The 27,797-nt window shown below is 40.0% G+C and overlaps 1 protein-coding gene across 11 annotated transcripts in view; it reads left to right on the top strand.

The window, feature by feature from the left end:
- Nucleotides 1-27,797, top strand: part of setdb2 (SET domain bifurcated histone lysine methyltransferase 2) — a 72,900-nt gene that overhangs the window by 4,156 nt on the left and 40,947 nt on the right. For 5 of the 11 annotated variants that reach the window (XM_048540555.2, XM_048540560.2, XM_048540557.2 and 2 more), the window contains exons 2-9: nt 2,273-2,349; nt 7,052-7,185; nt 14,664-14,769; nt 15,048-15,181; nt 17,751-17,914; nt 18,635-18,699; nt 19,640-19,685; nt 23,141-23,266. In XM_048540555.2, coding sequence (XP_048396512.1) covers nt 7,112-7,185; nt 14,664-14,769; nt 15,048-15,181; nt 17,751-17,914; nt 18,635-18,699; nt 19,640-19,685; nt 23,141-23,266 — 715 coding nt within the window. In that variant the 5' untranslated portion in view covers nt 2,273-2,349; nt 7,052-7,111. Of the gene's footprint in view, nt 1-2,272; nt 2,350-7,051; nt 7,186-12,755; nt 12,976-14,659; nt 14,770-15,047; nt 15,182-15,422; nt 15,602-17,750; nt 17,915-18,634; nt 18,700-19,639; nt 19,686-23,140; nt 23,267-27,797 lie in introns of those variants that run through there. The other 6 variants (XM_048540562.2, XM_048540554.2, XM_048540558.2 and 3 more) reach the window with 6 other exon arrangements.

The following is a 27,797-nucleotide window of genomic DNA, read 5'->3' as shown; positions in this document are numbered from 1 at the left end:
CCCCAGTACCATGTGCCCTAATTTTGCTCACTAATGTCCTATGTGGGACTTTCTGAAAGTCCATCCACTGTCTCTCCCTTGTCCATCTTCATCCTCAAAAAATTCCAGAAGATTAGTTAAGCACGATTTCCCCTTCGTAAATCCATGCTGACTCTGACCTATCCTGTTACTGCTATCCAAATGATTCGTAATTTCATCTTTTATAATTGACTCCAGTATCTTTCCCACCACTGACGTCAGGCTAACAGGTCTATAATTCCCTGTTTTCTCTTTCCCTCCTTTCTTGAAAAGTGGGACAACATGAGCCACCCTCCAATCCGCAGGAACTGATCCTGAATCTATAGAACGTTGGAAAATAATTACCAATGTGTCCACGATTTGTAGAGCCACCTCCTTAAGTACCCTGGGATGCAGACCATCAGGTCCTGGGGACTTATCAGCCTTCAGACCTAACAATCTATCCAACACCATTTCCTGCCTAATATAAATTCCCTTCAGTTCATCCATTACCCCAGGTCCTTCAGCCACTATAACATCTGGGAGATTGCTTGTGTCTCCCTGGTGAAGACAGATCCAAAGTACCTACAGGGCCACCCCACCCCCTCTGCCTGTCAGTCTGTCCTTTCGACAGGTCTCAGCATGAGGATATGTTAGATAAGCTGGGTTTGTTTCCACTGGAGTTTGGAAAAGTGAAAGGTGACTTGGTTGAAGTGTATAAGATCCTGAATGATCTTGACAAGGTAGATGTGCGAAGGATGTTTCCTCTTATGGGTCAGTCCAGACTGTGGCAATCTGTTTTTTAAGATTATGAGTTGCCCCTCACAGAGATAAGAATTTTTTTTAGAGGATTGTACAACCTTGGAACTGTGCTTCAGAAAGATGCATTTTTGTTGGTTATTGGACGTAAATGGAAATGTGTAGTTCAAAGCACAAACCGATCAGATCTGATGTAATGGAATGATGGAGCAGACTAGAGGGTCCAAATGGCCTAATTCTGCTCCTATTTTGTACATTTGTATGAGGTACCTTGGAAAGCTTAGCTACTGTACGATAAAGACACTGTTGGTAAACTAATTTGTTTGCCTACAACGTTTATAAGTGCATTGGACTAATGCAATTTTAAAACATTTCAGTCTCTTCTTCCAAATTTGTATTTCTTTGGATGAGGGTAGGTAATTGTATTTTAAATCTGGATTTGTGTTTTTTTTATGGACTATGGCTTGTAATAATTGCCTAATTTCCAGGTTTATATTAATAATTTAGAAGTATAACTGTTAGTTGTGAATAATTAAATGAAAGCTAACTGAACCTCTGGAGGTTAATGGTGCCAGACTACCAACAGTGTTTGCATACAAGAGGTCCTTCCATGTGTACTTGACAAGCCAAGAATTAGGACAAAAGTTATGAAAATAACAGTTGTCTTCACTAATCTGGGAAACTGCAGACAGCAAGCCAAAGGAGATTAGTCTTGACTTCATTAGAAATTTACATTATTCATGTAGGTCTCTGAATCAAATGTTTGGTGTAGAAACTGAGTTAATTAATGTAAAATTCTTCCAGTCAGAACATTCCAAGTATGCTACATTGCCATAGAGATAGTTGCAAAGAACAACCCTTTGATGTTATCTGAGTTTTTCAATCAGCGGCAAGTAGTTCACCTTGGAGAAGTCAGAGGGTCTTTGGGATTGGAACTGTAATCACCTAAATTGATAAGCATAAGTCCTCAGTTCAGAAGGCAGAGGAAAATAATTTCTCAAAACTGTGGAACAGATGTGTGTCTGCACAGTAGAGCTATTAAAAATCAGGGGTACTTATTACTTTCTGACGAAATCACTGTGCAGAAATTGCACTCAAAAGTCCCAGATCTTGCAGAGAAGCTGTGAATAAGTTTAGAATGAGTTCCAAGAAAGTGGTTAACTTTCAAAATCTAATATTAAGTTGAAGATGTCATGGTGAAACTGGGAGGTTCATTAGAATTTGACAATCTAATTTCAGAGTATGTGAGATTGTGATTTATTGCAGTTTCTGAAGTAAATGATGATCTAAGGTAATGTTTAATTAGCGGTTATAGCTTTCCCTGATTCTTCTGTAGTCAAACAATGGGCCTAATCTATGGAATCTTGTAGCTTCTTCTTTTTGGTAATTAATGGGGATTTTGACTATCTCTTCAAACATTAATGGCCTCCATAGGGATTGTAACAAAAGAATTACTTACTGAAAATGTGAGTCATATGGATTGTTAAACTAAAGTTTACAATTTATTTTCAACCAGTTTTCCTCTGTGTCTAAGGAATCTACAAGTTCCAAGAATGCAAACTTCAGTGGCAGTTCAGAGCCCTATATTAAGAGGTAATTGCAGACAGTTACAAAAGTGAGAAATTTACTTTTCCTTATGCTAGTATTCAAAAATCTAGAATCTTTTGTTTTACCTTGTGTGCAGTCGTAGTTTGGTTTCGGACAGGAACACGATAGAAGTAACACAAGCGCTGGAACTTTTTAATGTGAAATGGAAGTATTAATATTTATAGTCCATTTGTAAATATTTTTAGAACTTGCAGAAGAGATGGAGATTTAACACAGGTGTTCCAAATAATAAAGGATCTTGCGAGAGTAAATAAATATTAAATATTCTCACTGGTGGGACGTCATGTCCATTGGACACAGATTTGAGTTAAAAAACAAACATTTCAGGGACAATCTGGAAGCATTGTCTGAAATGGTGCTGGTAGAAGGTTCAATTATACATCAGGGCATGATCCAAAAGGGGATCCTGCTTAAGATATGAGCATATCTTCAGCTTTCCCAGTCTGCACGAAGGTTAAAGTCACCCATGAGTAATGTGCCACCTTTGTTACATATCCTTATTGTCTCCTGATTTATTCTCTGTCCCACAATATAGTCCCGTGAGGGGAGGCAATGGCCTAGTGGTATTATCGCTGGACTGTTAATCCAGGGACCCAGATAATGTTCTGTGGACCTAGGTTCAAATCCTGCCATGGCAGGTAGTGGAATTTGAATTCAATAAATATCTGGAATTAAGAATCTAATGATGACCATCAATCCATTGTGGATTGTCGGAAAAAACCATCTGGATCATTAATGTCCTTTAGGGAAGGAAACTGCCATTCAAGCCTGGTCTAGCCTGTTTATGATTCCAGACTCTCAGCTATGTGGTTAACTCTTAACTGCTCTCTGGGCAATTAGGGATGGAAAATAAATGCTGCCTAGCCAGTGAATAAATAAAAAAAAGTTACTGTGAGAGGGCCCATAGTGTACTTCAATTGATGATTTCATTCCCTGTTTATTTCTTAGCTCCACCCATATGGATTTTACACCTTACAATCCAAGCTTACTTCTTGCTATCACACTTAGTCCATCCCATGCCAATGATGCTACCTCACCACTTTTTCCTACCTGTCGGTCCTTTTAAAGTCATTTTGAAATACTGTACCCTTGAATATTGAGTTCCCAGTTTTGATGTCCATGTAACTATGTCTCTGTAATGGCTCTAGGATCTTGCCCAGCATTCCACTAGGTTGTTTTTTTACCCAGAATTAAATTACTTTTCCTTAGACAGGGTGGATAGCAAAAAGCTTTTTCCCCAGAGTGGAGGGCTCAATTACTAGGGGGTCACGATTTCAAGGTGAGAGGGGAAAAGTTTAAGGGAGATTAGTGTGGAAAGTTCTTTACGCAGAGGTGGTGGGTGCCTGGAACACGATGCCAGCAACGTTGGTAGGGTGGGCACAATAACATCATTTAAGATGTATCTAGACAGATATATGAGTGGGCAGGGAGCAGAGGGATACAGATCCTTGGAAAATAGGCGACAGGTTTAGATAGAGGATCTGGATTGGCACAGGCTTTGAGGGCCGAAGGGCCTGTTCCTGTGCTGGAATTTTCTTTGTTCTTTCTTTGTTCTTTTCCACTGAACATCATCATAACACTGCCAGACAACAGCTAGAGTCACGCACTGAATCGAGAAAGAATGAAGTTTCTTTGTCATTGTTTGAAACCTCAACAAAGTCATGTTCCACCGAGCATAGGTTCTTAACAGCTCAAGGTGTAGTCTGAAATTTATGCTGTTTTATGAATATAACTAAAAACCTCCACCATCTATGTCAACATTAGAATTCTTATGGAATGTTTGGGGAAACATGTCAGTGAAATTTAATGTTTGAATTAGTCTTAATGGGTAAACACATAATTTGATATGAATGCAAAAAATAGCAGTAGTCCATGCAGCTCATTTAACCTGCTTTGCCATTCATTAGGGTCATGCCTAATCTTATGCTTCAACTTCTCTCCCACTTCACTTTTTCCTTGTGTCCGTAAAAAATCTGTCTTCCTTAGTATTCAGTGATGCAGCATCCCTAAGATCCTGAGGCAGGGAATTCCAAAGATTCATAAACTTTTAAGTGAGGTAATTCCTTGCCTCAGTTCCAACTGATTGACCTCTTATCCTGAGACTGTGCCCTTGTGTTTTAGATTTTCCAAGTAGTGGAAACAGTCTCTCAGCAACCACCTTATCCAGAAACTTCAGGCCTGTTCGCACGTCTGGTAGAGCCATCCTCTTTTCTCCTTTTCTCTCTGTTCTTTCTCCACCCCACTGCTATGTCTTGAATGCTGTTTACTTGGCTGTTAATAAAATGAACCTTATTTTTAAGTTCAGGTCTCTTGCAATAATGCCAAAAATGTAATTTAACTTCCTAATTATTGCTGTACCTACATGCTAACTTTCTGCACTTCTTATACAAGCACACCTAAGTGTCTTTGAGCATCAAATTTTCACACATTTAAAAAAAAGGTTCTGTTTTTCTCTTCTTGCAATCAAAATTAATAAATGCACATGGCCCTACCATGTAATCAGTGCCATCTTGCCCATCCCTTTAATCTATCTTTATTTTTTAGCCTCTTGAGTTCCCCCTCTCACATTCCCACACTTTGCCTTTTTACCTGGCTTTGCATGGTGAGAACACTAAAATAGATTATTCTCTGCCCCTTCAGATAAATCATAAATATATATGTGATAAATTGCCGAGCCCGAGCTCTGACCCTTGTGGTACTCCCCTATTCACCGCCCGGCAATTCAAAATGCCTATTCCCATGGCATCACTAGCCCTTATCTTGCGAATTAAACCTTTGTGTTGCACTCTGTTGAATGCCTTTTAAAAAATTTGTTCATGGGATGTGGGCATCACTGGTTAGGGCAGCATTTATTGCCCATTCCTATTTGTCCAGAGGGTGAACAATATTGCTGTGGGTCGCACGTAGGCTAGATCAAATGAAGACAGCAGATTTCCTTTCCTAAAGAACATTAGTGAATCTGTTTGGATATATGACAATCACACTGACTACATGTTGCCAACTCTTTATTCCAGATTTTATTGAGTTCAAATTTCACCATCTGCCCGGAACAATTGCTTGGGGTTCTGGAATGCTAGTCCAGTGACATTACCATTATGCCACCACCTCCTACGTATGCCACATCTATTCATTTCCCTTTATCTACCTCACTGGTTACATTCTCTGAAAACCCAAATTTGTCAAACAGGATCAGAGATAATGGGAACTGCAGATGCTGGAGATTCCAAGATAATAAAATGTGAGGCTGGATGAACACAGCAGGCCCAGCAGCATCTCAGGAGCACAAAAGCTGACGTTTCGGGCCTAGACCCTTCATCAGAGAGGGGGATGGGGGGAGGGAGCTGGAATAAATAGGGAGAGAGGGGGAGGCGGACCGAAGATGGAGAGTAAAGAAGATAGGTGGAGAGGAGAGTATAGGGGGGGAGGTAGGGAGGGGATAGGTCAGTCCAGGGAAGACGGACAGGTCAAGGAGGTGGGATGAGGTTAGTAGGTAGCGGGGGGTGCGGCTTGGGGTGGGAGGAAGGGATGGGTGAGAGGAAGAACCGGTTAGGGAGGCAGAGACAGGTTGGACTGGTTTTGGGATGCAGTGGGTGGGGGGGAAGAGCTGGGCTGGTTGTGTGGTGCAGTGGGGGGAGGGGACGGACTGGGCTGGTTGAGGGATGCAGTAGGGGAAGGGGAGATTTTGAAACTGGTGAAGTCCACATTGATACCATATGGCTGCAGGGTTCCCAGGCGGAATATGAGTTGCTGTTCCTGCAACCTTCGGGTGGCATCATTGTGGCAGTGCAGGAGGCCCATGATGGACATGTCATCAAGAGAATGGGAGGGGGAGTGGAAATGGTTTGCGACTGGGAGGTGCAGTTGTTTGTTGCGAACTGAGCGGAGGTGTTCTGCAAAGCGGTCCCCAAGCCTCCGCTTGGTTTCCCCAATGTAGAGGAAGCCGCACTATATTCCGCCTGGGAACCCTGCAGCCATATGGTATCAATGTGGACTTCACCAGTTTCAAAATCTCCCCTTCCCCTACTGCATCCCTCAACCAGCCCAGTCCGTCCCCTCCCCCCACTGCACCACACAACCAGCCCAGCTCTTCCCCCCCACCCACTGCATCCCAAAACCAGTCCAACCTGTCTCTGCCTCCCTAACCGGTTCTTCCTCTCACCCATCCCTTCCTCCCACCCCAAGCCGCACCCCCCGCTACCTACTAACCTCATCCCACCTCCTTGACCTGTCCGTCTTCCCTGGACTGACCTATCCCCTCCCTACCTCCCCACCTATACTCTCCTCTCCACCTATCTTCTTTACTCTCCATCTTCGGTCCGCCTCCCCCTCTCTCCCTATTTATTCCAGTTCCCTCCCCCCATCCCCCTCTCTGATGAAGGGTCTAGGCCCGAAACGTCAGCTTTTGTGCTCCTGAGATGCTGCTGGGCCTGCTGTGTTCATCCAGCCTCACATTTTATTATCTTTGTCAAACAGGATTTCCTTTTAGCAAAGTGATGTCAACTTGTTCTCAGGCACTCATTAGCTTTAAATAAAGAAGTTTGACTTCTTGTACTTTTTTATATTTAAATGTCAGTTAAATCTGGTTGGATCACATGTAATTTTCAATGTAATTGTTAGACATTGTAACTATGATGTTGAAAGTGAACAATTTTTGTCCATTTTTCTGTCGTTCTGTTGTTATATTTAGAAAAGCAGTCATTACCATTGCATTTGAGTTTCTGTTAAAACTGCCGTAAGATGCTACCGGATGCTGCATCTCTGCTCCTGCATGAAGGCTGATAATGGTATAACCAGTGAAAATGAAATCCATGAAGTTTGCAGGTAAACTGCTCTTCCACAATTATTGTTCTAAAGTACAGTTGTTAGCGACTCAACTTAAATGTAACTATCTCCATTAAATAAATGCAAAAATGATATTGTAAATACTCAGGTCAGGCAGCATTTGTGAAGAAAGAATGAGTTAATACTTTGGAAGTGCGATGAAGGGCCGCAGACTCAAAATGTGAACTCTATCTTTCTACAAATGCTGCCTGACCTAATGAGTGTACCCACCATTTTTTGTTTTTATTTTAGATGTATAGCATCTATAGTATTTCATTTCTAATTTTTTATGTCTTTGTATGAGCAGGATTGTAGGAAATCCAAGTTCCTCATTGTTTACCTGTGAAATTCACATCTGTTAAATAGTTGCTATTACTGTAAAAGACAGAGTCATAGTCATGCAGCATGGAAACCGATTCTTCGGTCCAACTCGTCCATGCGGCCATGTTTCCAAATCAAACTAGCCCTACCCACCTGCGTTTGGTCCGTATCCCTCCAAACATTTCCTATTCATGTATTTATCAAATGCCTTTTAAATATTGTAACTGTACCTGCATCCACCATTTCCTCTGGCAGTTCATTCCACACACTAACCACTGTCTGTGAAAAAGTTGCCCCTCGTGTTCTTTTATAAATCTCTCTCCTCTCGCTTCAAAAATATACCCCCTAGTTTTGAACTCTCCCACCTTAGGGAAAAGATCTTTGTTATTGACGTTATCTAATCATCTCATGATTTAATAAACCTCTATAAGGTCACGACCTCCTCCACTCCAGTGAAAAATGTCCCAACCTATCCAGCCTGTTTTTATAACTCATACTCTGCATTCTTGGCAACATGCTGGTAAATCTTTTATAATGATATCCTTCTTATAACAGAGTGACCAGAACTGCACATAATATGCCAGAAGAGGCCTCACCAATCTCCTGTACAAACTCAGCATGACATCCCAACGGATTTACATTTGGCATTCAACTTAAATACTGGCAGTACTTTCAAATTGATTTAATCTGAAGCAGTTTGATTACACATTATTATGTGATGAAAATGTGGAAGTGTTTAATTCAGAGTACACTTATGTATTGTGGAAGATACAGGATTGATAATCACTTAAATTGTGGTGCTCCATAACATTACCACATGATGTATATTGCATCTAAAGAAGCCATAGTTAACTCAAAAGATACAGACAATATGGAGTATTCACATCACTGACACTTCAAACCCGATCCAGACCAAAGTTGGTTCAAGTGAGGTCTGATCTCAAGGGATAATAGCGGACAGATGCTATCATTGTAAATGACGTAAACACATCTACCCTTGGTTTTTTCACTGCAAACAAGCAGCCTTTTGATTAGATGGCCTAATAAGTAGGCTATCAGTGATGCATTGCAGAATGGTTCAAAATCAAATGCTCTGTACCCAAATAATTCATCAGGGTATTGGGTTGGATGCCATTGTGCTTGGTCATGCTAACTGTCTTTACCAATCTCGAGAAAAGTTATTCAAAATCAGGGAGCGTCCACTGTTTTAACAATGGTTTACTGGTAACAAATCTTCATCTCATTAAAGCTCTTCTGGATTTGTTGGATCTGCCTGTCCTGTAATATTTCGGCAATTGCCCTGAGGTTCCTCTGTATGGGTTAAAGATGTGGCAAGACAGAATTTAGATAAAGTAGACAAGATGTTTCACCCTGAAGAGATCATAAAGCCTTGTTTATCAATTGGCTTGCTGACTGCATCCCCTGCAAAGCTAATTCTGCAATTGTGGATCACACACTACCTCAAGGACTTTATTTATTCCCCTTAAAACATAATACAACCAAACCTATTTGATGTCTTAGATAATAGAGAAATACTGAAAAGCTGGCTCTGCATTCAACTTTCTGCTATCATTATTTGTCACAGCTAATGTGAAAAAGCAGTGTGACTCTTGGAAAAGAGCAGACTGTGCAACATCACTGCAATAAAAAGAGAAGGCAATTCAAAGTTTTGCCCTTGCCTCATAAAATCCATCCTCACATTGCAATTATGACCCGATTACTTCTGTGAAGATTCTGAGGAATACAAATGTCACAGTGCATTACTGTCCTTCTGGACACAGTCTCTTGCCTCCTTAACTAGCTACCCATAGGATATCTACCCACAACTCCTTTTGATCAAATGTAAAGCATATTTGATGGGAACAAACACATCTTGTTGGTGTGATAAGTCGTATCCGAGACAAGCATGGATAAAGGACCAATGACATTTTTGTTAGCTGAAGGAAAAATTCAGAGCTTGATGTGGAAGTGCGGTACCCTGTATCCAAGCCTTTGATCTCCTGTCCCTCTTGCAGCCAAAAGACTATATTATCACTGAATGACCGTGGCGATAAAGAATTCAGTAAGTCTATGCCCACAGACTTTGCTCATAACAAGCATCAGTGAGTGATTCTTGCAACCCACAATAATGAAATGTATAACCCTCATTATAAATATCTGCAATGACCCATGTGCAGTCGTAGGTCAAGTATGTGTGAAAACCTTATTGATTTTCAAGACTTAACTGTTGTGACAAAAAAAATTAGACCTTATGAACCAAATTGAATAGCAATGCAAAAATTGATGGGCTGAATAACAGATATTCATTGCCATGTTCCTGAGAGATTTTTTATGCCTGTATATAAAAGTTTGAATTGTTGATCTATGCTGTAAGTTTCAGTTGCTTTTTAAACCCAAATTTCAATACGAATTTGTTCATTTGAATCTTTAACCAATAAGACATCAGGAGACAGTTTCATGTAGTAACTCAGGAAATTTAAGTTATAGTATCTGTTAAAGTAGGGCAGTCATTTTACAGATATGCTATAATTCTTGCTTTCTGGTTCACCTAAGGGGACAGGTCATCACGTGGTCTCTGGTCTTTCTTAAGAGCCATGATGATGTTTTGCTTCTGCTTAGACAGAATGATAACTTAACTTTCAAACTTTGGTTACTGAAAAAAAAGTTGATTTTTAAAAAGAAAATTCAGTCACAAGTGAGTGCGATGCTAGCTAGACAGCATTTATACCCCATTCCTAATTGCCCATAGGGCAGTCAAGAGTCAACTACATTGCTGTGATTCTGGAGTCACATATAGGCCAGGTGAGATAAGAATGGCAGTTTCCTTCCCGAAAGGACATTAGTGAACCAATCGACAATGGACTCATGGTCATTATTAGGCTCTTAATTCCAAGCTACAATACACAGCATGATCAATAATAATGTTATTTTCTGATTGGCCTAGGTTGGGCAAGGCTTGTTGCTAATTGGCTGAAGGAACAAAGAACAGTACAGCACAGGAACAGGCCCTTCTGCCCACCAAGATTGTGCTGACACATGGCGCCTTTCTAAACTGAAGACCTTTTGCCTCTAAGCTGTCTGTAACCCTCTATTTCCTACTTATTTATGAATCTGTGACAATTCTTCAAATGTTACTATTGTATCTGCTGACAATTCTTCTAGGTGTTTACCACCCTCTGTGTTGAAAAAATTACTTGCCTCTGACATCTTCTTTAAACTTTCCACCTCTTACCTTAAACCTATGTGCCCTGGTAATTTACATTTCTACACAGGGATAAAAAGTCCAACTGTCCATTCTATCCATGTCTCTCATAGTTTTCTAAGACTGTATCAGGTTGTTCCTCAGCCTCCATAAGACATAGGAGCAGAATTAGGCCAGTTGGCCAACTGAGTCTGCTTCATCATTTGATCATGGCTGATATGTTTTTTATTTCCATTCTTCTGCCATCACCTGTAACCCTTGACCCCTTACCAATCTAGGACATATCTATTTCTGTCTTAAATACACTCAGTGACTTGGTTCTACAGTCCTTGGTGGCAATGAATTCCACAGCTCAACCGTCCCGTGGCTGAAGAAATTCCAACTCCTCTCAATTCTAAAGCCTCACTCTGAGGCTGTGACCTCAGCTCATACACTTTCCTACTAGTGGAAACATTTTCTCCAGGCCTCTCAGTATTCTGTAAGTTTCAATGAGATTTCCCCTCATCCTTCTAAACTCCATTGAATGCAGACTCAGATTCCTCAACTGTTCCTCATTGACAAGCCTTCAATCATGGGATCATTCTTGCAAACGTCTTCTGGACCCTGTCTAGTGCCAGCGTAGCCTTCCTTAGATATTCAACTGAGAATAAACCGAGTTTGTCCAGTCTAAAGAAGTAATGTGAAAAAGTTACTTAAACTTGAAAGCTATAAAACTAGTGCAGAAGATCACAAAGTACTGTTGTGAGATAAATTGGAATTTATATAGTCTGCATAGCCTGGTGAGTAAATTAAGTAAGTGGGCAAAAGTTTAGTATATTGAGTGTAATGTGGGTAAATATGAACTTGTTTGTTTTGGCAGAAAGAATAGGAAAGCAATATACAGTTTGAATGGAGAGAGATTTCAAAGCTCTGTTAAGGAGTATCTTGGTATTTAGGTAATATGAAGTTAATATGTAGGTTCAGCAAGTATTAAAAAGGTATATGAAAAGTTGCCATTTACCATGAGGGGAACTGGAGTTGAGATGAAGGTTTCCCACAAATCATTTGTGGATGTTGACAATTTGCTCTTTATTTACAACTTCCGTTTTGGATATTCAACAATTGCGGCTTTATTTAACCCTTATTTTCTACATTGCTTTCTTGGTCTTGATTTGAGATTTGAAACTTGTGGGGTTTTGGAACAGCTATTGATGGAACTTTTATTTAGTCAACATGCAGTCTATTCCTGGACCTTATTTGACATGGTTGCTGAAGATATATCAGAATTGTACAATAGATTATGGTACTGGAATTACTTTGTGATTTTGTTCCGCTAAGAACTAACAGATATTGCTGATAATTAGTACTTTTCTGTTAAGTAGCTCTGATACTCTATCATTGGAACAGAAAATCTGGAGTCTGAGTTTCAGGGGAAAATATCATCAAATGTAAAATTGGCTGCCAAATACATTTTAGTAGGATATATAAGCTAGATCAGTCTTTATTGAAATAATTTACTTCTCCATATCTTTTTCAATCATACAACTGTTGTGGTTTATATTATTTTTCTAACTTGTGTTGTTATTTAGTTACATAAAGCATTGTTTAAAATTATCAAACACCTTACAGACTGCAATATAAATGGTGGTTGTAGTTGTGAAAAATTCTACCTGTTGTTTGAAACTGTGGGCCATCAAATATCATTAAAATTGCTTCCTTTAAGGAACTCCAATTTTCACCTTTGAAAATCTTGCTTTAGATTGCATGAAAGTATCTCTGACATACACTGCTTGAATCTTTGCTTATATCCTGGCCATTCAATCTTTTCTACCAATATGAGGATCCCCAGGACTCCTGAGGTTGTTCCCAAGATTCTGATTCCCTTAACAATACCAGTTTCTGTCAAACAGTTAGCTTCACCTGAAGTGCTATTAAATTTCTATAACTGCAGGCTTTCTTGGCTGCATCGAGCAAATTCTGATTATGGGCTTCCTCTACACAATTCTCAACTGTGCTGAGCTATCAATGGCTTCTAGGGTTTCTTTTTAACCTGAACTGTTTTCCACAGCGTTTTTAAACACCGTCTTAGGACTTTGCCTGAGTGCTAACCGCCTGAAGTCTACCGTTACAGCTTCAGACTCTTACAGCAAATGCACAGATACATTGAAACTAGAGAACATGCCTATACTCCACACATCTCCATGATGGTATATCCTGCTCTGAGCTGTCCCCAAGCTGTATTGGATTAATATCATTCACTTACAACTTTTTCCCCTTGATCTGATGAAGTAAGTGGGTTTTATTCAAAGTTCACTGAATGCTTTCAACTATTTTAGCCTTAACACACTGAACAATAGTCTTTCTGGACTGTCATTATTGCAAGTCTCTCGTTCAGCATGTCCACCTACTGTTTCTAATTCTGCCTTCTTAGCTGTTAACTTTTTAAGTAACATGACCCAAACTTTAATTGGACTCGATCTCAAGACTATTCAATTGCAGTTATCCCATTTTCAACTGTTTTATTTCAAAAAAACCCTCCAGACTTATCTCAAAACTGCGTGACCTTGGCCTGGGCTTTGTCCTCTGCAACTGGATCCTCAGTTTTTTGACCCACAGATCGCAATCAGTGAAGATAGGTAACTGCACCTCCTCCACAATAACACTCAACACTGGAGCCCCCCAAGGATCCATCCTCAACCCCTTACTGTATTCCCCGTAAACCCATGACTGTTGGCAAATTCTGAACGAATGCCATCTGCAAGTTCACTGATGAAACCACAATAGTGGGATGCATAAAAACAATTGAGTCAAAATACAGAAAGGAGACAGAGACACCACTTGGTGACGTGGTACAATGAAAACAACTGTCTCAATGTCGGCAAAACTAAAGAATTGATCATTGACTTCAGAAAGAAAGGAGAACATGCCTCCATCTACATCAATGGAAATAAAGAGGGTGAAGAGCCTCGAGTTCCTCAGAGTGACAATAACCGACAATCTGTCCTGGACTTCCCACATAGATATGACAGTCAAAAAAGCACAACAATTCCTCTTCCTCAGGTGGCTCAGGAAATTTGGCATGTCCATAAGGACCCCCGGCAATTTCTACAGATGCACCTTTGAAAGCATACTGTCTGGGTGCATAATGGCCTGGTATGGCAAGTGATCTTCCCAGGACCATAAGAAACTAGAAGATAGTACACAACCTAGACCATCATGGAAGCCAACCTTCCATCCATGGACTCCATATACACTGCTCACAGCTACGGAAATACTGCCAACATCATCAAAGATCCATCACACTGCTACAACCTCGTCTGTCAGGCAGAAGATATGGAAGTCTGAACTCACACAAGCAGGTTCAGGAATAGCTTCTTCCTGGCCATTATTATACTGATGAATGGACTCTCTAGCCTCCAACATTGCTGATCTTGCTAACATTGATCTCAGCTGTCGCACGCCCTGTGCAATGCAACCTGTATGCCTCTGTCTAAGTCTTTTTGATCCATACATCCCTGCTTACTATGATCTGCCTGTACTGCTCGTGAGCAAATCTTTTCACTGTACTTCGATGTACGTGGCAATCAATCAATCAATATGAAATATGTACTAACTTGCTTGAAGGATAATCCAAATATTTGCAATAAAAATATAAATGGATTGAATATCAAATTTAACAGAAGCTCACTAACATTAAGCATGTTGGGCAGATTTAGTAATGTGGTAGGAATCTTATTTCAGCCTTGATGTATGAAATCATTAAAAACCTAAAAATTTGCAATATTACATGCTTGGATAAGGTTACTAGTTTTTGCAAAATACGTGGAGCAGATGTAGTAGTTTCAGGATTTTATCTAAAACTAGACCCTTGGATTCAAACTGCAGATTGATAAAGTGAAATAAATTGGAGTGAGGAAAATATATTCTAAAATTGAGTGCCTAGCTATCTTAAACTATGGTGTACTTGTTCAGACAGTTCTGGTGCAAATGCTGAAGGTATTCAAGACTCTACATGGGCTGAAGAAAATAAGCCAGAACCACAAAAGGAACAACATACCTGTAGCCAAAAGACATATGCTCAGGTAAGAGTCACCAGTCGGACGGCTTAAACCTCACCTGCAGAAGGATAAGAACAATTTTACCTGTCTGTTTGAAATGAATATTGATAAGTAATACTAAAATTTTTCATTCAATTTGCTTCTTAGTTTGTATTTTGCTAGTTTATTTTTAAAATTATGTTTTGACATCTTTCATATCTGACTAATTGATTGCTGCTGCTTTTTTTCTCTAAAATGTTCAAAATCCTTTTCAAGTAAAAATAGATACTTCATTCACAAGTTGAAATGTTTTCTTTTCACAGAGATGCTCTATTTGCAATCGGACAGAAGCTGGCATAAACTGTGAACTTAAGGGCTTCATGACAACTTATCAACGAAATTGCACAAGTTCTGACAGCGTAATGCTCGTTAAAAATATTGACAAAGGAACTGACAGGTGTGAAAGTTAATGATCTGTCGATCTAACATTTAAATCGAGCCAGAGTATTGTGCAAATAATCTAAACTGGCAGCACTGGCGTGCTGAGATGAGAGCCACAATGTTTGAAGTAGTATGTTCTTTAGTTTGTTAAACTTCTTTGCATGGACGCAGATTTGCCGTAACGTAAAAGCATAAAATACTCAGCAGGTCTGGTACCATCCATATAGGGAGAAACAGTGATTATATTTCTATGTCAGCAGCCATTCATCAGAACTGAAAATTCTCAGAGATGCAACGTTTTAAAGTTTTGGAGTAGATCTGTAGCTCGTGTTGTGGGCGTTAAGATTGGTTGGCTCGCCGAGCTGTTTTGTTGTTCCGCAGACGTTTCGTTACCGCGCTGGGTAACGTCCACAGTGCAGCCTCTGATGAAGTGTCGGTGAGTTTTCCCGCCAGGTTTTTAAACTCTGAGGTCCGTTGCGATGGATTGCCTCATTCCAGGTTTCCTCCGTAGTGGAATGTATATGGAGTCGAGTTCAATGTGTTTATTAATAGCCTGCTTCGTGGACTGCCATGCTTCCAGGAATTCTCGTGCTTGACTCCGGAAGCATGGCAGTCCACGAAGCAGGCTCTTATTATCTGCCTCCATATATTTTCTTTTTGTGCTTTTATTAGTTTTGGTTGGTAGTGACTTTACTTTCCCAATTATACATCCTCTAGACACACTGTTTGTTGCTTTTTATATTAGCAGCGCTTTCATCTTGCATCATCAGCCCTGCATCTTCCATCCTATCCTGCTTAAAATATTGTGTTGAGATTGGTTGGCTCGCCGAGCTGTTTTGATTTGAAATTGTTGAACTCCATGTTGAGTCCATGACCTGAGGACATGAAAGGTGCTATAGAAGTAATTTTTTTAGTAATAATAGTTATTTAAATTTCTTCATTTGATCATATTGGGGGGGGTAATGAGGGAAAATCAGTCTATTAGAAACCCTAGTGCTGCATCCGCACTCATTATAATAATGTTTTGTGTTTTAAAAGGAGGACATTTCACTTTAGAATTCTGGGCAGCCAGTTTTCAGTTACTTTGAGATGTTATTCTCTGCGTACATGTGTGGTATAGAACTTTAGTATTGCTGAAGATAGAAACATGCTGTTAAAGCTTTTCAGCTTGCACTCATCAGGCCAGGCATATTGCCAAACTCCATTGGGAACAATTTAAATGTATGATAAAAGGTGCTGATTGGTCAGTAAATTAACTGATCAGTTGAAGTGTTGACACGGAGAATTATTGTTTGAAAAACACTTCTTTTGAATTTAAAGACAAGTTCCATGACTGGACATGTTCCATATCCCTGTGGAAGGTAGGTCTATTTGTCTGAATATATTTAGTTTCAAGCAAATACAAGAGAGCCATGCTACAAGGCTATGGAGCACTCTGATGGTGCAGGGTGAACAGTCACCTGAGAAGTCATCCCATTTATCCCTTCTCTGTTTTATCTGTTTGCTAGCCAATTGTTTATCCATGCAAACATGTTATGCCCAACGCTTATGTGCTTTTATCTTATGTAGCAACCTCTAATGTGCCTTTTGGAAGTCCAAGCACACATCAAGCAGAGGTTCACCTGCACATCTGCCAATGTGGTATACTGCATCCACTGTACCCGGTGCGGCTTCCTCTACATTGGGGAAACCAAGCGGAGGCTTGGGGACCGCTTTGCAGAACACCTCCGCTCAGTTCGCAACAAACAACTGCACCTCCCAGTCGCAAACCATTTCCACTCCCCCTCCCATTCTCTTGATGACATGTCCATCATGGGCCTCCTGCACTGCCACAATGATGCCACCCGAAGGTTGCAGGAACAACAACTCATATTCCGCCTGGGAACCCTGCAGCCATATGGTATCAATGTGGACTTCACCAGTTTCAAAATCTCCCCTTCCCCTACTGCATCCCTAAACCAGCCCAGTTCATCCCCTCCCCCCACTGCACCACACAACCAGCCCAGCTCTTCCCCCCCACCCACTGCATCCCAAAACCAGTCCAACCTGTCTCTGCCTCCTTAACCGGTTCTTCCTCTCACCTATCCCTTCCTCCCACCCCAAGCCGCACCCCCAGCTACCTACTAACCTCATCCCACCTCCTTGACCTGTCCGTCTTCCCTGGACTGACCTATCCCCTCCCTACCTCCCTACCTACACTCTCTCCACCTATCTTCTTTACTGTCCATCTTCGGTCCGCCTCCCCCTCTCTCCCTATTTATTCCAGTTCCCTCCCCCCATCCCCCTCTCTGATGAAGGGTCTAGGCCCGAAACGTCAGCTTTTGTGCTCCTGAGATGCTGCTTGGCCTGCTGTGTTCATCCAGCCTCACATTTTATTATCTTGGAATCTCCAGCATCTGCAGTTCCCATTATCTCTTTTAGAAACTGTGCCCCTTTTTTTCTCCAGCTGCTTACTTTATTTTATAATGTCTCTTATTACCATACAATTTCATTTAAAATGTTGAGATGTTGCTGTTTTATTTCTGTTCATATCAATATTGTGGTGTTCATCTCACCCTAGCAGCAAACTAATTTCTTCCATATAGGTTGCATTGCAAAAGCCATAGAAGCCATGAAGAAGATGGAAGAAACAAGAAAGCCCATGAATCACCCTCCGACGGCTGCTGTAGCAGCAGTAGTGAGGAAAGTGAGAGGCCTAATTATACAGCAGAAACCTTCAAACAGAAAATCAGGAACAAAGTGAAAGATGGTAAAAAAAATTGTCTTCTGTCCTTTTGTTTATTCATTGTTGAATTGTTAACATTAAAAAAAGTTAGGAAATTGATTTTTTATACACTGACTTTAAATGATGCATAATTTCTGTCCTAAAATTGTCCACAAACAAGGTTAATTTCCAAAGAGCCCAGTATCCTGCCTTTCTATTAGCATCTGAACAGTAGCTTTAATATTCTGTACATTGTGAACAAGCATTTGACTGCCTTCCTTAAGTTATAATGTGATAATGCTTTGTGTTATAGCTGTAGTTAGCTCAGAGGTAAAACAAGGTGCTAGACTGTCTCTTAACATTATAGTGAGGCAGTACAAGTAGTCCTTGGCTATGGTCTTTATACTGCACTATGTACTCCAGGTTAGAATTCATTGCTGTGTGTGCTGCCTTGTTAATACTATACTCAACCACACTCAAGGTTAAGGGAGAACATGCTGCAAGCTGGTGACTAATCTTTTTCCAGTTTTTAAGCTTACTGGAAAAGGAAAAATGTGCGAGATAGAAATTTAAAAGGTTGGAAACAGTGTATCTATACAGCTGAAATTGTGAATTTTTTTGAAGAAAAGTATTTTCTGTCATTCATTTCTTTTGGAAACTCATCTATGAATTTGTGACATGAGGAATCAAACAAGTTTAAAAAAATCTAACTAAGCAGATGAATATAAATTGTTGTTCATTCATTTTGCTTTCCTTTCTGCTAAGGTGGACGATCCAGAAAATGCCAGAAATCTCCTCCTCATTTATCGGATGTTGATGGAACCATACAGGTACTATATAAATGTGCAGCTAGTGTTACAGTCTACAGTCAGTTCTGATGTAACGGGTGTTTCTTAAACACGAATTGGCTTTAATACAATTGAAGAATTTAGACCACTATTTGTAGAATGCAAACTTTCCTTACCTGTATTGGCTATAACATGATTCCAGCCCCATTATTTTAAATGCATGACTGTTGTGTGATTTTCTTATAACGTGAGACTGTACGAGAACAAAACTGTCATGTCATATCAGAACCGACTCTCTCGGATAAAGTTAGTTAATTTACTGTTGTTACTGAACTGAATTAGGTCTGATCTGTACTCCTACACTGCTGTGAATGTTTATTTAATTTCTCTCTTATTTGTTTCAGTGAAAAATCTCAAGCATAACTATGTATATTTTTATAAGAAACAGGAAAATGATTTAAAAATCGAGAATTGAGAAAACAGTGTAAAATATTTACCAGATTCCATATGAAATGAAGATTTTTGAGTAGCTGAGCCATTCAGACTAACAAATTCACTGGAATGTGTGTAATATCAACATTACTGAGCTTGTTGATTATCCCTGCAGTCAAATTGCCTGTCAATACTCAGGCTACCCAGTGTCTTGTATGTGGAGTGGCACTTGAGGGTGTCAGGATTCTCTACATTGTGTGGGAATGTGGTCCCAATGTCCTAGGCAAATTTATAATGAAAAGAGGACACAAAAAAAACTTGGTGCAGCCCAGCTGAAATGCTTTTCTGAAACTTTAAATCATCATTATACTTGATACTTTTATTTGAGCTTGCCTAGAGATATATATAACTTATTTTGATGGGAATTGATCCCCCATTTGCCTGCATTGTTACTGATATGCATGAAAGTGTGAAGAGGCTAAATCATTCTTGATAAAAGACTAAATAAGCTTTTCATGTAAGCTATTGACCAGTATTGTATTTATGCTAGGAATCCAATGTTTCCAAAGCATCTTTCCAGGAACATGGCTATTTCAGTAAGTATTACATTTCAGACTTCGTCATTAGACTTAAATAACATTGCTAATAACTGATTATAACACTACCTATAAATATTATGGAAGCTAAAACTGAAATAAACACATTATTATTGGGCCATTCGCATCCTTAGGACAGTTTGAAGCATATACAAGTAATGAACCACTAATACAATGCCATCAGTGTTGTAATCTAGGAAACAGAAATATGATAATGATAACACCATCCATTCTAGTGATATTGGTTAGTAAATTAAATATAAGCAAGCTTATCAGACAATTCCCGTGGTTTTTCTGGACTAGTGCCCTTGGTTACTTTAATATTAACCTGAGGGACAATGGTGAATCATGGCTCATCATTTCAACTACACGATGGTACCTCTGGTAGTGAAGCATTCTGTCCAGCTGCAGTATCACCCTGGGTTTTAAATTCAGTCCACCTGAAGGTGAAAGCTGACCTTCTGATTTAGACAAGAGTATTATCATTGAACTGCAGTTAAGAACTAAAACGGGAATAAAATTATAACTTGTCTCAATATTCTATGAACCTCCGCACCAGTGCATTGAATTTAAAACAATAAAGCAGGTCAGTAAGCCCAATCAATCTATACAAGTGTTTATGCTCAAAATTATCTTCTAAATGCACCGTCTCCTCATCCAGACCTTGCAGCATAATTTTCTCTTCCTTTCTTTGTAATGAATTTATCTACCTTTGCCTGACATACATCTATGCTAATCACTTTGACTACTCCTTTGTGGCAGTTAGCTCCAAATTTTAACTACTCTGAGAGTAAAGAAGTTCATCCTGAATTTCTGGGGTGGCACAGTGGCTCAGTGGTTAGCAATGCTGCCTCACAGCGCCAGGGACCCAGGTTCGATTCCACCCTCGAGCAACTGTCCGTGAGGAGCTTGCACATTCTCCTAGTGTCTGCGTGAGTTTCCTCCGGGTGCTCTAGTTTCCTCCTACAGTCGAAAGATGTGCAGGGGAGGAAGATTGTCCGAAGTGTTCAGAGATGTGTAGATTAGGTGGGTTGTAGGGCGATGGGTCTGGGTGGGATGCTCTGAGGTTTGGTGTGGACTTGTTGGGCCGAAGGGCTTGTTTCCACACTGTAGGGATTCTGTGATTCTTATTGGATTTATTAGTTCCTTTTATGTTTGTGATACTTGGGTTTGGTTTCACTCACAAGTGAATACAGCTTCACTCCAGTTAATCTATCTCACCTTTTTGTTATTTTATAGAACTCTACCAGGTCTCCCCACCTACCCTTCTAATGTGTAGAGGGCAGACATTAGAATCTATTATAAATGATGTAATTTGCAACAAGCAGGATAGGCAAAGGTAGATGTACTATACATATGAATGTCTAAAAGTCACTCGATAAAGTACTGCATGTAAGGCTACTGAATAAGGTAAGAGCCTATGGTGTAGAGATCGCACATTGGCATGGATAAAGAATTGGCTAAGTAATAGGAGACAGAGAGTTGAGGTAAAAGATGCATTTTTAGGGTGGTCAATTGTAATAAGTGCCACAGGTATCATTGTTGGGATAACCATTATTTAGAATAAATATTAATGACTTAGAAGAGGGAAGAGAACGCGTTATTGCCAAGCTGATGATCAAACAGAAGTATGTGGGAAGGCAAGTAATGAGTCTGATACAAAGTGTCTGCAGAGTGTTTTAAACAGGTTAAGTGAATGGACAAAAACTTGGCAGATGGAATATAATGTGAGAAAATGTGAGGTCACGCACTTTGGCAGGAAGAGAAGAAGAACTGAATTGTGTATAAATGGGGAAGGACTGCAGAAACCTGCAACACAAAGGGATTTGGGATGCTCACGTATGAGTCACACAAAACTTGCATCCAAGTTTAGTGGTTTCATTAGGAAGGTAAATAGACTGTCATTATTTATGTCAAAGAGAATGAAATATGAACATAGGGATAATATAAAATAAGAGTAAAAATTATACAGTCGTACCTGACTTGGAATACTTTGACAGTTTTGGTCTTCATAAGACCTTAAGAAATAGGAACAGGCCATCCAGCCGTCGAGCCTGTTGTGCCATTCAATATGGTCATGATGGCTGCAACATTCCTCGCATTCACTTTACTGCCCTTTCACTGTAGCCTTTGATTCCCTGACTGATCAAGTATCTGTCTACCTTGGCCATAAATATACACAAGGATTTTGCACCCATAACTGCCTGTTGCAAGGAGTTCCAAAGATTCTCAACACCCCACCTCCAACAAATTCCTATTCATCTCTGTCTTAAATTGGCACTCCTTTATTCTAAGACTATGCTGTGTGGTCCTAGTCTCTCCCATGAGGGGAAACATTCTCTCACCATTTGCCTTGGGAAGCACCCTTTAGAATCTCTAATTTCAATGATATCGTCTCTCAGTATTTATGGAAAGATGTTCTGACATTTGAAGCAGTCCAGGGAAGGTTTGTTCGGTTATTTCTGTTTGGAGGGATTCTCTTATGAGAGGAGGTTGAATAGATTGGGTCTGTACTCATTGGTGTTTATAAGAATGAGAGGAGACTATATTGAAACATATCAGATTCTTAAGGAGTTTGACAGAGAAGATCTGGAGAGGCTGTCTCCCTTGATAACAAGGTGTAGAGCGGGATGAACACAGCAGGCCAAGCAGCAGCTTAGGAGCAGGAAAGCTAACGTTTTGGACCTAGACCTTCATCAGTAAAAAACTTTTCTGATGAAGGGTCTAGGTCTGAAACGTCAGCTTTCTTGCTCCCAAGATGCTGCTTGGCCTGCAGTGTTCATTCAGCTCTGCACCTTGTTATCTCGGATTCTCCAGCATCTGCAGTTCCTATTATCTCTAGGCTGCCTCCCTTGACTGGAGAGTCGAGGAGTAGAGGACATATTATCAGAGTAAGTGGCCACCCATTTAAAATAGAGTTAAAGAGGATTTTTTTCCCTCAGGGCAGTGAATCTGTGGAGTGTTCAACAGAGGGGGCTGTTGAGGCTGAGTTGTTAAATATATTCAAGGTTTGAATAAACAGATTATGGCAGAATTGAGGGTAATGGGGAAAAGTCAGGAAGGTGGTGTTGAAGATTATCAAGTCAGCCATGATCTAATTTATTGGCAGAACAACTCAATGGACTGATTGGCCTGCCTCTTTTTATGTCTTAAGGGGATTTGGTAAATATAGCTCAAGATTTGAACTCGACTTCACTCATGCTTTAATTTGATTGATTTTGACAAAAAGACTGAAATAAAATTTGATTATTGACAAATTTGAAATCCATGTTTGTAGTCTGCTTGTTTTGAATTGATTCTACCAAAATAAGCTGGGAACAAGGAAAGCTCATCCTGCTGAAAGCCGTAAGCTTGGTCTTCGTTTACTTATTAAAAATATTTTGTTAAAAATATACTGGAGTCGTTTAATGTGATATTACCCTAATAATGATGATCTTATTTGTCCCTTTCCTCAGACGAAGCTAAATTATTTTGGACTAAAGTACGTGCCACTGGAAGTGTGGATCATTTATTTGAGGAACTCAGTGATGTGCTAAACTGCCTGAAACAGAAAATCACAGATGGTACAGCAAATGACCAAGGTAAATAAATTTGGAAGTGACACAGTGAGCTGTCTTTCCCAAAATATTTGCACATCTGCTTGCATTTCTACAAACAGTCAATTCTGTTAAGCTCTCGTTGGTTTGTAGATAAGAGCATGCTAGTTCAGAATGATAAAACAGTTTGAACAAAGAACATTTGCCCTTTGAATCCTTTAATAAGCTCGTGGCCTGTCTGATTTTAACCTCAACTGTGCATTCCTGCATTTTCCCAATAATCGTTATTCCCTTGGTAATTGAGAAGTTATCTACTTCTGTCTTAGAAACATTTAAAAATTCTGCATTCAGTGCTTTTTGAGGATGTGAAAACCAAAGATTCACAACCCTCTGAGAGGAAAAAGAACGAAATTTCTATCTTTAAGTAATGACCCCTAGTTCTAGATTATCAAAAAGAGATGTTTTGCAGCTACTTCATCAAGCCCTCTGAGGATCTTGTATGGTTGAATCAAATCATCTTTGGCTCTTCTTTACTTCAGAGGATACAGGCATAGCCTGCCTAGCCTTTGCTCATAAGGCAATCGTCTTATTCCAGATATTAGTCTGGTAAACCTCTGAATGACTTCCAAACTGTTAACATCCTTCCGTAAGTACGGTGATGGGTACTGTACACACTACTCCAGATGTGGTCTCATGAATGCTGTCCGTAACCGAAGTGTAACTTTTTACTTTTGCATTGAATTCCTTCTCGCGATAAAATATAACATTCTTTTAACTTCTCTGATTACTTACTGTACCTGCATACTAACTTACTGTAACTCATGCACTTTGACACCTAACCGTGTCTGCATCTCAGAGTTCTACAACATCTCACTGTTTAGGTCAGAAATCACACAACACCAGGTTATGATTCAACAGGATTATTTGAAAACACAAGCTTTCGGCACAGAGACCCCTCGTCAGGTGAAGCGAAAAAGAAGCATACAGGACATAGAATTTACATGTAAAAGATCAAAGGGTCACATAACTGATGAGGATGTATTGAACAAACCTGAGATGCAGTTAAATTTTCAATCAGTTAGAAGGTTTTAATTGACTAATATGTATGTGTAAATCCCTTTCAATTTTGAGCCACTGTCCTGAGAGAACTAGAGGTTTTATCAGTATAAAGAAGAGGTAACATTTTAGGCCAGACAATGCATGTTAGGTCTGAGGCCTTGTCTAGAATCTGTTTGTGTTTTGGTTTGGAGTCACACTGGTTTTATTTGTAAAATAGAAATTTGTAAAATGCCAGTGCTCCCCAAGTCACTGCTCCCTCACTGATTGTGTTAGCATAGAGTTCTTCCTTGGTGTCGCCCACAGCCTGAGTCCCCTTGCGACTGCTCTGTGCAGTGGCTTTGGTAAACTCCAAGGTGTGTAGTCCTCTCTTTGGCCCTTGGCTGAAGCCTGGGTCCCCTCACAACTGCTCCTGTCAGCGCATTCCCCTATGAGTCCTGTTCTTCTTTGGCGCTGACCACGGTCCAAGCCCCCCTCGTGACTACTTCCCTCCATGTTATACTCACAGTCCCACTCCATTTATAGAGTCTGGGTAACGTCCTTACTTATGACATAAAAATTGGTGTATGCACACAGTTTGTGGCCCAAATCTAATCATTGTTAGCAGTTCTGTTTGCGGTTCACTAGAACCATAAATAGAATGTGTGGTGGACAGAGGGTAAGCTTGAGCAGTGAATATTTTATTGTGCGTACTCACAGTGACTGCTCCCTGGTGCACGCCTCCAGGTCACCTGATCAGGTCCGTAAAGGGGCAGCACACAACTAACCACATACAAAACCTTGGGAACTTGCCTTTTTACAGATCCAACAATTTACTCATAACTGCTTCCCTGGTAATTGTAATTTTCTGGAATTTCTCCCTCCCGTTTAATTTCTAATTTACAGCTGTTTCCAGGATGTTACTTGTATCCCCTCTTGTGAAGACTAGTGCAAAATATCTGTTCAGTTTGTCTGCTTTCTCCTTCATCTTCCATTACTAAATCCCCAGACTTATTTTCTAGAGGATGAATACTTACTGTGTTGACTTCTTTTGATCAAAATGCATCTGTCAAAGCATTTCTTACATGTGTTCATAGTTTTGGCTAAGAAATAAAAACTTGAATTCATACAAAGCTTCTTCATATCTTCAGGACATCCCAATGTGTTTCTGCATTTCAGAATCCACTTGCTGTACATCCAAGTGATGTAACAGATCCAATGAAGCTGTACCTGGTTAAGCATAATTTTGATTATGCCAAACTTTGATCCCTGGGAGTGAAATTGTTAGAAGATTGATGCATGAATTGTAGCTTCATTCTGTGAACCAAGCATGCAATGAATATTATGTGGCAGTTATTTTGCAACAATTCTTTTTACCATTATTGGCACAAAGTCAAAGTTCAGGACTACTTGGGTTACATTCAAGTTAATACAAAGGTATGTTTATTTTCAATGGCTGATTACTTGAATAAGAAATGAGAAGAAATTAGAATCATTAGTGTTAACCTTAATATGTGCTGCTTCAGAATATGGCAGGCCTACTTTGCCAGCATAACACCTGTTAATGTTATCCTTGAGATCAAGGTCTTATGTAGCAATACTAATTTTACAATTCTTCATATAGTAGTTATCCAGTGATCCTCAGGCACAGATCAATCAGTTTTCAGAATGATTGTCTACATACTTGCAATCAGTAAAATTGTATCAGTTTCATAGCTTTATATCTTCATTTCTACAATTGTTTCACACAGCTGTGGAGAATTTGCAGGAATAGACAGTTGATTTGAGATTATTCTATTTTTACTGTATGTCTCAATCAAACTGAGATATTTGTGTCCTAGAATAGCTGTTATTTATGTAATGCCTCTAAGATGATAAACCATTCCAAACTGCCTCACAGAGGCAGTATAAGGAAAAAGATGATACCAAATCACATTAGGAAGTATTAGTGCAGAATATTACAGCCCCATGAAGATCAATAACTTTTAGCAATTCAAAGTTCTAGTTAATAGCTGAAAAAAAGACTAGGCAAAATTTTAAAACATCAAGTGTAACAAAAAAGATTATTGATGAAACACTGTTTTATTTTTGTAGGCAACTTAATATTATTTCTTAAATAATAATTAAACTTAAATTGACATCTCTGTTTTATACTCGCTACACATCACACTCCTCACAGAAATACAGTCTTTCTAGCCAACAACTTGCAGTGTTTCCCAGCTTCCAATGGGTTCTAATATCTTTCTTTAACTGAGTAGAAACTTCAGGTTCAATTTCAACCATGTCCAGGCACTTCCCTCAGTTTTTGTAGAATTTCTTAAATCGGCCACCAGCAATAAAGCTTGTTCCACTGATGAGGTAGGAGGCTTGCTAGAGGTGACAAAGGCACTGATGAGGGTTACGATAGCAGATGAGTTGACAGAGGGGCAGTCAAGCAATATTACAGAGGTGAACACTTGAGTGACAGAACTGTTATGTTGTTGAAAGCTCATCTTGGGATTGCACTTTACATCGAGCTTCAGAGAAAACAATTTAGCACCGAGCAGTTGCTAGGGAGAAGAATGGAGTTAATGATGGAAAGTTGAAGACTGTCTTTGCAGTCTTTATATGGAGAAAATTTCTGCCCCTCCAGTACTGGATCTCACATGAGCAATTCGACAATTTATTGACATGGAGAATTTGAGAGAAGTGATACAGTAGAACTGGCTTCAGTCAGTGTGCTTGTGGAACTGATGGGCTTTGGATGCTGCCATGGAGAAACCGCATATAAATGAGAAACAGAAGGGAGGCATAGATATATCCCTGGGGGGTCACGCTAGGCAACTCTGTGGAAATTACATTTCTTTGATTGCGATTATACAGAACAGCATAGAAATGAACAACCAGCGAATATAGCAGCCACAAAGGGAAGTTAGATGGTCAGTAGTTTAGTGGGAGGAGTATGAAAAGGGCAGTAGGTGCATCTTGTAGGCAAATGATTTCAGTGAGAGTATGAGACAAGATGGGAGACCAACTAAAGAAAGTTGCAAGTTTAGGGCTACGGTAGTGGGATGCTTCATGAAATTTTAGCCTGGTGAGTTATGGGAAGCAGTGATGGTGGCAGACAGCTGATTAGTTTATCTCAATGTTGGTGACAAAGATGCTCCTTGCGCTTTGTTGAAGATAAGGATGGAGGAGATTGGCCAGAGAGATTTAAGATGAGTAGCCGTTTTGCCTCACCGTGCCAGAGACCCAGGTTCAATACCACCCTCAGGTGACTCTCTGTGTGGAGTTTGCACACATTATCCCTTGTCTGCGTGAGTTTCCTCCAGGTGCTCCGTTTTCCCTTCTCAGTCCAAAGATGTGCAGGTTAGATGGATTAGCCATGCTAAATTACCCATAATGTCCGTGGATGTGCAGGTTAGATGGGTTAGCCATGGGATATGCAGGGTTACAAGGATAGAGGAGGGAGGTGGGTCTGGGTTAGATGCTATTCAGAGGGTCGTAGTGGAATTTATGGGCCGAATGGCTGCTATTACACTGTAGGGATTCTGTGAAGCTT

The sequence above is a fragment of the Stegostoma tigrinum genome, chromosome 12, assembly GCF_030684315.1.
Source record: "Stegostoma tigrinum isolate sSteTig4 chromosome 12, sSteTig4.hap1, whole genome shotgun sequence".
Lineage (NCBI taxonomy): Eukaryota > Metazoa > Chordata > Chondrichthyes > Orectolobiformes > Stegostomatidae > Stegostoma > Stegostoma tigrinum.
Note: the sequence above shows the minus strand (reverse complement) of the source record. Positions and strands in the feature narration are given on the sequence as shown.